At 43.5% G+C, this 12,028-nt stretch overlaps 1 protein-coding gene across 10 annotated transcripts in view; it reads right to left on the bottom strand.

Moving 5' to 3' along the window:
* ERC2 (ELKS/RAB6-interacting/CAST family member 2) overlaps window positions 1-12,028 on the bottom strand; it is a 969,444-nt gene that overhangs the window by 229,860 nt on the left and 727,556 nt on the right. For all 10 annotated transcript variants that reach the window (XM_067043890.1, XM_067043893.1, XM_067043897.1 and 7 more), the window contains one exon: window positions 9,968-10,115. In XM_067043890.1, the coding sequence (XP_066899991.1) occupies window positions 9,968-10,115 (148 nt within the window). The remainder of the gene's footprint in view (window positions 1-9,967; window positions 10,116-12,028) is intronic.

Here is a 12,028-nt window from a genome sequence, read left to right as displayed (position 1 = left end):
GATTTAAACACAGTTATTCAAGGGGTAGTATGAAGCAAAAAAGGGGCAGGGGAAGGACTTTTCTTTCATTTTGAAATTCAGCATCAGGAAGACACAAGGGCAGGAAGTCGGATCTTTTTTCAATTCAATTGAAATGATAAGGTGAAGACAGCCTGAAAGGACTTTTAATTATATGATGAGAGGAAGGAAAGGAGGGAGAGAGAGAAAGAGACCAGGAGGGACCTGTTTTTGTATGTTAAATGATGAAGAAGAAACTGGAAAACTAAAGGAAAAAAGGTTTTCAAGCAGATATCTTGAGAATGAAACACAAAGAAAAGCTCCAAGAGGCAAATGTCAACATTTCATGCGGGAAAGCAGAAAATGCAACACACTTGATCAAGTCCGCAGCCCTTTCTCCCCTTGGCAGTGGGTGACGCCTGGTAATGCAGGAAGAGATAAATCGCCCTCCCCAGCCTGCACATGTGACCCCGGGGTCACAGCAGGAGCTGGCTGGGGCAGCAGGAGAGGCTGGGAGTAGTGCTCAGGGTCACAGAATAAAGCCTGCTTTTTATACTTCTTTTTAGCCCCAGGTCAGGGGGGCTATGACCTAAGAGGTATAGCACCAACTTGGGGACATCTGTTGGGAAGACCATGAAAGAGTTTTGGAATGAGACCCCTTACTAGCCATGGCATCTTTGCCTAGTTCGTGGACCATAGTTCTTCATCTCCAAAATCGGATTAATAACAACTGGTTTTCAGAGCTGTTATGAGAATTAAATGAGATAATACATTTAAAATTCCTAGCCCAGTGCCATGTATACAGTAAGAGTTCAAAAACCGTTAACTCCTCCTACTCTAAAATGTGAGTAGAAAAACTATGATGAATAGCAAGAATGCTGCACACATTACACCCACACTTGATTCCTCTTAAAGCAATGTCAGTCTAAGGTCCCCCCAAAATCTACACAGCATAACTGCTGGATCCCTCCCTCCCCAAAATACAGTGGCTCCATGGAGGGTAGCATCTTGGAAACTCTCCCCCATATACACTATCTGAATGTTCTTGGAGGCAGTAATGAACAGGTTAAAGCTGAGGGGATTTCAAACATGTCTAATCCAATAAGAGGCTTGGTAAAACATGCGTTATCACTTAAAGAATAACTTTAAAAATAGAGCGCAGATGTGAAATTTGAATTAAAAAAAAAAGAGAAAGACAGCACGTGAGAGATCTTCTTGGCATTTGGATACTCTTCTCTGTTTTGGTCACCTTCAGCAAAGCCTGTTATTCTGATGTACTGTGCCAATGGCTAGATACTGCAGGGGGTGCTTCAAATGACTGAAACAAAGCTGGCAAATCACTCTAAAACTTACAGGTCAGACCCGTCTCCCCGTTTATGTATTTCTAAAAGTGGGGGAATGAAGTGGTAAAGTTGGTCTTTTCAAGTTTTTCTACTTAAAAAGTATACTCCAAAAGCAAAGAGCAAGTTTTTCTAAGAGTAGCAATACTTACACTAGGATCCTTGAAAACTTAAGAAAATATCATGGTTGGATAGTCATTTGTCACAAAAGATAGGCTACGGATTGTCAATTATAACATCCATAGGAATGCCTATTTCTGCAGGAAGTATTCCCTGCCCCTCTAGCAAGCAAAGACTTTTGCACACTGGTAACACTTCTGCACCAAAAAATAGCAATTTGTTCTGTCATCTGTTTCATGAGCTAATATCTGCCTTATAGGTGGTAGAGATGGTAAAAAACCCAAGGCTCAAGGACAAAGTCAGTATCAACATCTCCTTCTATAGCCCAAGAGTGCCCCACACAGCACCACCAAAGGTGCTCCATGAATGTTTAGGGAAGGGAACTAAAATGGTTTAATTAATTAAATAATTTATTTATTTATTAACTGGTTTTTAAAACATGGCTTCCTTCAAATGAGAGACTCAGAAAAGTGGTCCATCAGAGTCCACCTGATGCTTTGGGAAGGTGCATTTCTAACAGGGATTTGAGAAACATATGGAATCACAGAGAAAACACTTGGCCCCCACAATCTTTGAGTGCTAGTTTGTGTTGTAACTGACAAACCAGATGGATTCCCTGAGTATTGGAATTGAGGCACCAGCTGCCTAGAGTAAGAAATGTCTCCGGGGTAAGAGAGCAGAGTAGTATCCTGGTCAATCACTTGGACACTAAGAGCATACTGTTTTCAGTAACACCAAGGAGTTCAGGTTTTACCTCTGTGAGGATGCCCTGTCCTTCGCTTGCCGAGGAGTGATCTAAGTATTTCTTTTTTAGAAAAGGTTTCTCTAGAACATACTGTAAAGACCCTTGGCACTGAAGTCAATGATAAATAGAGATGTGGCTAGATTCTACCAGTGGGTCATGAACAGCTTAACCCAAAGTGAGTCTACAGTGAAAACCAATGCATTTGCATTCCAGCAATTTGATCTGGGGCAAGTCTGTGATGCATTACAATGCTGGGATCAAATCAAGCTTTCCTGGCACTCATCCAACCACAACATGAGGCTATGGGAACCCTATTGCATGAAGTTCCTTCACTGCTGTTCAATTGTGCTCACCTCCTAAACCATAAAGGGTAATTAAAAGTCATCCACATACCATGCAATGGAAGTGTAAATTGGGAGCACAGCCAGCTGTGGCCCCAAGTAGAGGGGGAAAGAAATGCCTGGTCAACCATCCCACTCAGGTGCTTCCTGCTTTCCTTGACAGGATGGTTCTACCTCTGCTGAGATCCAATTTTGGCTAGAATCTCATCCTTACAACCAGCTCTCCTGAACACCTCCCAGGGCAGAGTCTGCCTTCCCCCACTCTTGGCCATACCTGTTTGGCTAATTCTTAGAGACAATCCTATGACGGTCTGACACGATACGGGAGGGGGAGACATACCCAAATCAGTTATACTGTGCAGACCTGGCACAGCCTCCAGAATGTTAACCTGGACATAGGACTTCTCTGCAAGCTCTGGGGGAAAACATAGAGAATCAGTGGACTAGTCTCCTGTTTTTAATGCCTTCCTGTTCCCAACTGACCAGTGGGTAACCAAAAGCAATGCCGGAATTGGTAGGAAGGAGAAAAGAAAACCAAGCACAATTTATCTCTGTTCACAAAAGTATTCTAACTGGTTCTGAGAAATAAGCTGGTTCTAATTTTAACTAAACAATAGTGTCTGGCCCTCATTTTAAACAGGCATTTTCATCAAGGATGTACATTTCACTACTTCAGCACACAAGGGAGCATTTGGGAATAAGGCTTGGGGGGTAAGATTTAGTTTTAAGCTTCCTTCAAAACCCTTTAGCAGCAGGAAAATCCAATGATTTCAGAATTAATTATTTTGATGTCAGTCCTTTCTTCAAGGGTGGAGGAAAAGAGTTGGGGGGGATTGGATCCAAGACACAGAAGAAGGAAAGATGGTAAATTTTAGTAATATGTTTTAGAACTACCATCCCTAGAGAAAGAACAAGAAAACTAACAAAACAAAACAAAACAAAAAAACCCTTAACTAATTCCCAATTGAGTCCCTCTCCCAATATTGCAAAAATCTGGAAGGAAGATTTTTTTAAGAAGAGGTAGAATAAAAGTGTCAGGGGTGTGTGCTTGTGAAGAAGTGGAATTGGGAAGAACACAAAAATTGGATAAACTTATAGGTCTACTACCAAACTATGACTAATCCTTTATCTTCTTGTAAGCAACAAGTAACAGAAAGTTAATTTGTACTGCTCTCTTACCTTTATACAGCGCTCAGCCTAGAATCAACTCAGATGTCAACACCTGAAGAGAGTCATAAAGATTCTTTTGTTGTTAAGCATAGTTGGAATTTCTGAACTGATTTCATATCATCTTCTCTGGCTCTCTTGATAGGTGTTTAATGGGAGTTTAGGTATTTCTAGGCAAATTAATTTATAAGACGCTCAGACGTTTTCAGGGAAGAAATGGTGGGACTCCCTTTATAACTGCAAGTAATCTCTGCCACATCTGGAAACTCAGTGGCATTTAATTCAAGAAGAACCTCCCAAATTGGAAGGGATCTGAACTAGAATACAGCAAAGAGACTGGAAGGAAAGGTTCAAAATGGACACCACTGCAAATAAGTCTAGTATGGTCAAAGTCTTCTCTGCAAAGTGTCTTGCAACGTGGCAAGAAAGAACATGGCACCAGTTTTGTGGTCATGATTCAGCAAGCAGGTCTCCATGTCTTCTACCAACTCCTATAAGTTGGTGGTGGCTTCCTGGAATATTAGGGTCAGAAGAATTACGAGTCTAAGTCTTGTCCAATGCAATGACTGATCAAAGAAGTCTCTTCTTTTAATAAGCTGCCCTGGCAATTCACTCACTCATTTATTTATACAGTCAACTAATATTTGCTGAATGCCTACCATGTGCTGGCAATTGTGTTAGGCCTGGAGACAAATGGTCAGCAGAAAAAAAGTCATGAGGCCACATTCTCAGTCCTCATGGAGTTCATTAACTAGCAGGACAGATAGTTTCTATTCAAGCAATCACCAAAACAAATGCAAAATTGCATCTGTTCCAATGCATTTAAATGATGTACATGTGCTACAAGAGTACCAAACTGGGGATTTGCCCCAGTTGAGAAAGTCCCAGAGGCCTCCCTGAAACAGTGATATTGGACTGAAATTGAATTGAACCAGTAGGTGTTAACTAGGTGAGGAAAAGAGGGAAATGTGTTCCAGGCAAAGGGAATTGCATGTACAAGGCAGAGAGCACGTTGGCTTGAATTTGTCTTTATCCCACCAGCAAGGGAAGCCAGGGAAGATTTTTCAGCAGTGAGAGCCAGAGAGTGATGAGCATTTCATGACACATCTTAAGAAAAGATCATGCTTTGGCCCACCGAGGTTTGAGAACTTCTGGCCTGGCCTGGACTCTGGCTGCAGTTCTCCAAGGCATAGCTACCACCCTGAGCAGGCCAATGACATAGGGGTGGTCCCTACTGTCCACCTGCCTACCTCCTCATAGCAAGGAAAGGGCAGGATTTGGACTCCAGTGATATGTTACTGAGACTGCCAGAAAGTCAGGGAGGGCATTTTGTCAAAGGGCCCTGTTCCTATTCTATTTGAAAATCTCAATAGCCATAACAAGCAAATTCTGGCATTAGTTCTCTGTGGCTCCAATGGAGTGCCAGTGCTTTTTATTTTTTTTAATTTTTATTTATTTTTTTTAAACATCTCTATTGGAGTATAATTGCTTTACAATGGTGTGTTAGTTGCTGCTGTATAACAAAGTGAATCAGCTATACATATACATATATCCCCATATCTCCTCCCTCTTGCATCTCCCTCCCACCCACCAATGCTTTTTAAAAAAATGCAAGCTAAGCACTGGGACTCCTTCAAGGCTGGAGCCAGGGGATTTGGAGAGTAGGCTCAATTAGAGCAACCTTAAACAGGACACTCTGAGTGGTACTGCGTATTCTGCTTCCTAACTTTGGATAATTTCTGCTCCAGAATATACCACTCTTAGCAGATCCTGCACAGCCTACCCTAGCCCATTACTGCTGTGACGGTTCACCTCCTTATTCACTCCAGCCTCACTGCCCTCCCTGCTATTCCCTAGCACACCAGCACTCTCTTGCCTTAGGGTTGTGCACGGGCTGTTCCCTCTGCCAGAACATCTTTCCCCTAAATATCCACAGAGCTCACTCTCTCACCTCCTTCAAATTTTGCTCATGGCTTCTTCCCGGTGAGGCCCATCCTGTCTACCCTATTTTACAGTGTCATCAGCCCCTCAGTCCTACCCTGGCCTTCCTGTTGTTGTTAAGCTGGTCTATATTTTTCTTTTTTCTACCATATAACTTACTTATTATGTTTATGGCTTATTACCTTTCTCTCTACCCCCTCTAATTTAACAAGTAAGGTCCATGAGGAAGGGATTGTGGATACTGTGTGTAAAGTATCTGTTGTGGGTGAATCCCCAGCACCTGTCAGAGAGCCTGGCACATGGTAGGTAGGCAATATGTTGGGTAGTTGGTTGATTATGAGGACAAAATGAGATAACGTTTGTAAACCTATGTATATATAAAACACTTGGTATAGACCTGGCTTATGGAAGTCAAGTAATCATTCACACAATAAATATTTATTGAGTGCCCACTATGTGCTTGGCAAAGTGCAATGGCAATGGGGATTGTTGAATGAGCTACTCGAGTTCAGTCACTGGGAATGATGTGGGCAGAGAGACCTGCATGAGATGAGCTCAAAAGGCAGCCTGAAGAGGGTAACACCTCTCGTGAGCCCATCTGCCTCAAAATCCTTGCAGAACATTGGGCAGGTGAACACCCAGACCTATGACCCTCCCCTCCCATTAGCCTGGGTGCCTAAAAGAACTCTGCTCTCCCAAATCAGACATGCAGGTGATGACCACTGAGGTCTGGGACTCACCCTCCTGGGGATGTCCTCTCTGATGGACGTCCATGTGGGCTGCATACACAAACCAAACAAACTTAATAAATGTTGGGGGCCTATTCAGTGCAGGCTGGGAACTAGGGTCTAGAACTCCTAACATGTCTGCTCCCTACTCCCCAAGTGCTTGGGCTTTAGGGATGGGGGGACCGGGAAGGCTTTAGTACCAACAACTGTCTGCTCTTTCTCCCACAGTTCAACAGTATGTTCTCAACAAGCTGCGACTCCAAGGCATGTGAAAAACAGCAAAGATGAAATTGAAATTAAAATCAAACTATCTCTGAGGGCTGGTGATGATAAAATCAATTAGTAGTAGCAGTAGTAGTAGTAGTAATAGCAGCTTACACATATATAGCACATTGGTGTGCCAGGCATGTGCAAATCACTTTGTATACATTACACCTCATAAACAACGCTTTGAATTAAGTTATTAGCTCAATTTACAGATGAGGAAACTGAGGCTCAGGGAGGTTCGGTATTTTGCTCGTGATCACTCAGCTAACAAGTGCTAGAAACAAAATTCAACCTAAGCAGTGCAACTCCAGATGGCATCTACAAAATCCATTTAAGGTTGTGTGGCAAAAAAATCTGTTTAAGTATCATGGTGTGTCCAGCTATGAAGGCTGAGCAGGACACCCAACCTTTCTGGACCTCTGGTTCCTTCTCTGTAAGAGCATCAGCCCTTCTGCTTTGGTGGGAGTTGATGAGTTACTGTATGTAAAGCCCTTTGACCCACACCTGGCACATGCTGAGAGCTCAGAAGTATTAGTAGTCGTTGATGTGATCAAACATCCTAGGCTCAAGAGCTCTAGGCAGAACCTACTCTTTGCGAGTGGCTGGAGAACATTCTTAAATGGGTTTTTGGTATCTACTTCACGTATACAAAGATAAGGGGTCCTCACAATTTCTGGAATACCCATCTGCTTGCAACTCTGAATTACTTTCTGAACATGGTGGGGTATGTGTGGATGCAGGTGGACTATATAAAACTTGAGCTCTATCACTTACAAGCTGTGTGTGTTGGGCTGGTTATTCCACACTCTGAGTCTCAGCTATGGCCCCTAAAAGAGGAGGTAATCTTGACACTCACATCACAGGGCTGCTGTGAGGACTGTGGGACAAAATCCCCCAGGGACACTGGATTCACATTCTGGCACAAAGTAAACCCCCAGTAAAAAAGGGCATGCTTTTATAAGCAAATTACTCATTATTTTTAGGATCATTATCATTTACAACAAGGATACACAAATTCACATTCTTTCTTGCTCTGTGGCCAGTAGGGTGTGGGGAAAAATTTCAAACCTAAGTCATGGAAAGAAGCCCATCCTCCTCCTTTGCTGCCTCTTTTTCCACAATAGCCCTTCAGACCCTGCTTTAGCCCAGGCGGGAGACTAACTGTACATGGCTGGGGTTTCCCAAATGTGCCCCATGATACTCAAAACCAAGCCTGTCGTGAATAATGCAGGCTTTGTACAGTTTCCCAGGAGCAAATTGAAGGGCTACACTCAATCCTTCCTGGAATCCAGGAGTGCATTTTCATGATGCTGAGAAAGAAAAAAAGCAGCCTTAAAAAAAAATTCCTTATTGGGAAGGGTACAGGGAGATTTGGGGAGGAAAGTATCTAAGAGACAAAAAGAAAAATTTAATCCAATGTACCTGACAGTAAGACCCCTGGCATCTTGTCTTTACAGCAGTGCCAGGCTATTTCAGAAGAGCTGTCCCTGTAGGGTGGCCATCAAAACTAGAACCACTGGCAAATACCAAATAATGAAATTGCATTATAAATCAAGATACAGTGCTATCATCTATGGTTCCAGACTTTATGGCCACTGAATACTGGAAATCATCAAAAGAGGTGAAGGTCAAGATGTGATGTAGGTCTTATGCACCCCCATCCCCAATGGTGGGGGGACAGTATCTCCTTAGCAGCTGACTGACCTGAGACCTTTGGATCATGTATGCATCGTAGCTGGACCCGTGGTACTTGGCCGTAATATCTGAACTGTAGCCAGCATCACAAGTGCATGGTATATTCGAGCTCGGGGGCTGTTTCCTAGGTCTATAAACCTGTGGGAGAAAGCTACAATGGTTAGGTGCAGGAGGGGAGGGCACAGGGCGCACAGGGAAGGAATTAAGAGAAAGCAAAGAAGGAGCCCCGACTTTTCTGTGGCCCAGTGGGTGGAAAAACCCATGTAGAAGATGCACAGCCCCAAACAAAGAGGTCAGATGTAAGCGGCCCCCGAGCCCTGGGGCCAGCACTAGCAAGGCATGCTGCTCTGTGGAATGACCCTGACGTCTGGCAGTGACTGGGACCTTCCCTCTGCAGGAGAGGGCACCCAGGCGTGGCAGCGCTTGCTCTCGTGCTCTCTCTCTTGCTCTCTCTCTCTCTCTCACAGCAAGGCAGCCCCATGAGAATAAGACTCTGGTTCAGGGCCAAAGGATGGCTCTTCCTTCCTGAGGTGGGAAAAAGTTGTCCCAGTTGTGAGGGGAGAGAGCTTTTCCTTTCGGGCTTCCTTTCCATTTACCTTGCACACTGCGCTCAGCCCAGATCTCCCCAGCAGGCAGAGAGCCAGTCCTGGGGGCTGAAATCAATATGGACACACTCTACATGGTACCATGTGGCATTCACAGGTGGCCCTAGCTAAGATGTGGCAGCCACCTTGTGAGACCACAGACCACTGAGCCATTATCTGCTGAGTGGGTTTCATAACGAAGCTAGAATCCAACTGAATATCTTTAACTATTGATTCCAAAAGCCCTCAAGTTAGATATGGAGGAGAAATAATGCCTGAAGATTTCAGGGATGACTTTGCAATATGCTTCAGGTATATATATTTCCATTTAAGTCACTACTAGAAAACCCTCCAGAAAGCAAAGAACTTTCTGCACAAGTTAGGATTTTGTCTCTTCTTCCTTTTCCCTCAGAAGAAGTATAGTGGCCTAGAGAGGAGGGAAAAACAGGTTAACGGGGTAAACAGGTAATAGAAAAATATTTGACTGAATAATGGCTGAGGAGGTCTCCAAGCATAGTTGGGCAGTCTCCAAGCATAGGGGGTGGGAAAGGGTCCTTGGCTGGAAAGTCCTGGGAAATAGGTGAAGAATCAAAGTTGGAAGAATGGTGAGAAAGAAATCGAAAGAACTGGATGATGGGAGTTATTATTGGGCCCAGAAAGTGAGCAAGACAGAAGGTAACAAGTCCAATGGGAAAGAAGGTGCCCAGAATTTAATTAGTACTTTCTAGGATTTAGTCAGAAGTCACAGAAAGTCCACTGGAAGGAAGAGAGCTGAGAGCTATTTCTGGGGAGATGATGCTAACACAAAAGAAAGGAAAACAGCACTGGTTGCAAACCACACAAGCCCAGGCACATGCACAAAAACACAGAAAAGCAATAAAACGTTGTTCCAGCGACAATTTGGGCCATTTCACTCCTTCCTACCTGGTTTTAGCTGCATGAGCCTGCAGGATGGATGGCAAAATGAAGAGTAGCTAAACCCAGAGAAAGCACCCAAAACCCCAAACCCAGCAAAACACACTATTCGTGCAAAAGGCCCTACCTGCTGCTTTAACTGATGCACAAGTCGATCTTTTTCCCGCTTGAGGGCCATCACTTCTTCCTGTGTCTTTTTCTTTTTGGAGGCAGACAGTTCCAGCAAGGCAATGTTTGCATCTTTTTCACTGATTGCCGCAAGCAGTGCTTCCTGTCTGATAAAATAAAGATTATTATGATGATTTTTATAAAGTGAAAAAAAAATCAGCATTTATAGTTGAAATGAGCCATGAAGTGTTGTCTCATGGGGAGGACCTATGGATAGTGTTTAAGAAAAACTACCTACTTGACTCTCAGAATGTACAAAGTAGTTTGGGTCAGAATCCCTGAGACCAACGCAATGTGTCCTCCGAAACACACGTCTTTTGATGGTTTCACAGACACAGCTGCATATGAGAAATGAAGGGAGTCAATCTGCCCATTCCCTTCTAAGACATCTACCCATTTATCCATCCAGTCATTCAACCATTCATCCATCCGTCAATCCTTCCATCCATCCAGCCAGCCAGCCACCTGCCAGGTAAGGTTCTAGGTACCCCAAGACGACTCGACAAAATTGGGCAGCAACTTCAATATCAAGTATTATTTTTATCATGCAAGGTTTTCTTTGGAAGAAAGGCATGCAGAGATATTTACTAGGGTCTCCTTTCAATTTTCAACAAAATTAGTAACGCTCCCATGGCATTCCACCAAAAACCACTCTCATTTCTCAGTCTTCCTTATCTCAGTAATTACTGCACCATCCACTAAGTAGCTCAGGCCCCCTAATTAGAAGTCTTCCTTCATTCCCTTCCTATAAACTTCTACCAACCACCAGTAACCACTGGTGTAGCTCTGGTAACCACTTGACGCCCTGGTACAGAGACCAAAGTAGTGTTTAAAAACAATATAAAGCCAGATTCCACCATTCTGTTGCATGGAAAGTCCATTCCATCACCCATTAAACTTCAAATTCAGACCCTTTACTGATGCCTGCAACTCGTTACACCAACTGGCCCTGAGCACCTCCCTGAGGTCATCTTGTTCCTTTCCTCCCTCCTCAGTCACTAGCCTCTAGCACATTTTGTTCCTGATCTCTTTTCTAGTCCCTGAAAATGTTACACTTGTTCTCACCTCATAAGCTTTGCCTCTGCCATTCCCTCTGACTGGAATGCCTTTGCCACAAATGGCACCCTTCATGTTTCACCTCAGAAAAGCCCTCTCTAGCCACTATCCCTAGCAGTGTCTTCCCAGCTTCCACCTTGTACCCAAGCCACTGGTCTGTCACGTTACACTGGTTTTTCATGGAACTCTTTACTATTTGAAAGGATCTTAAGATACTTATTGTTCGTTTGTTTTCTAGACTTGACATTCCATGAATTGGAACCTCATGTGTCTTGGGCACCACCAATTCTCCAGCTTCTAGAAGAGCATTAAGCATAAAGCAGATGTCAAAAATGTTTCTCCAAACCTAGGGGCAAGATGGGAATAAAGATGCAGACCTACTAGAACATGGACTTGACGATACGGGGAGGGGGAAGGGTAAGCTGGGACGAAGTGAGAGAGTGGCATGGACATATATACACTACCAAACGTAGGCTGGATAGCTAGTGGGAAGCAGCCGCATAGCACAGGAAGATCAGCTCGGTGCTTTGTGACCACCTAGAGGGGTGGGATAGGGAGGGTGGGAGGGAGGGAGATGCAAGAGGGAAGAGATATGGTGACATATGTATACGTATAACTGATTCACTTTGTTGTAAAGCAGAAACTAACACACCATTGTAAAGCAATTATACTCCAATAAAGATGTTAAAAAAAAGTTTCTTCAAGAAATAAGTAAGTTCCCTTTATACTTTCTAAAAACTGTGGAAGACACCACTGGATAACTCTTCCTCTCACTTAAAAAAATTACAATGCTTTGACTGCTGTTTAATCACTGATCATTGCTCACTCAGAAAAGTATTACAGTTTCTTGCTTCCATGTTACAGTGCAATTTTCTGTCAACATCTGTCACAAATTTTAACCTGGAATTTTCTGAGACCATTATTGACTAAGAAATGGCTCTCCTGCTATGTTTCATTTAGTCCT

This window comes from Kogia breviceps, chromosome 10 (assembly GCF_026419965.1).
Source record: "Kogia breviceps isolate mKogBre1 chromosome 10, mKogBre1 haplotype 1, whole genome shotgun sequence".
NCBI lineage: Eukaryota > Metazoa > Chordata > Mammalia > Artiodactyla > Physeteridae > Kogia > Kogia breviceps.
This window is presented reverse-complemented; position numbering and strand designations above follow the sequence as displayed.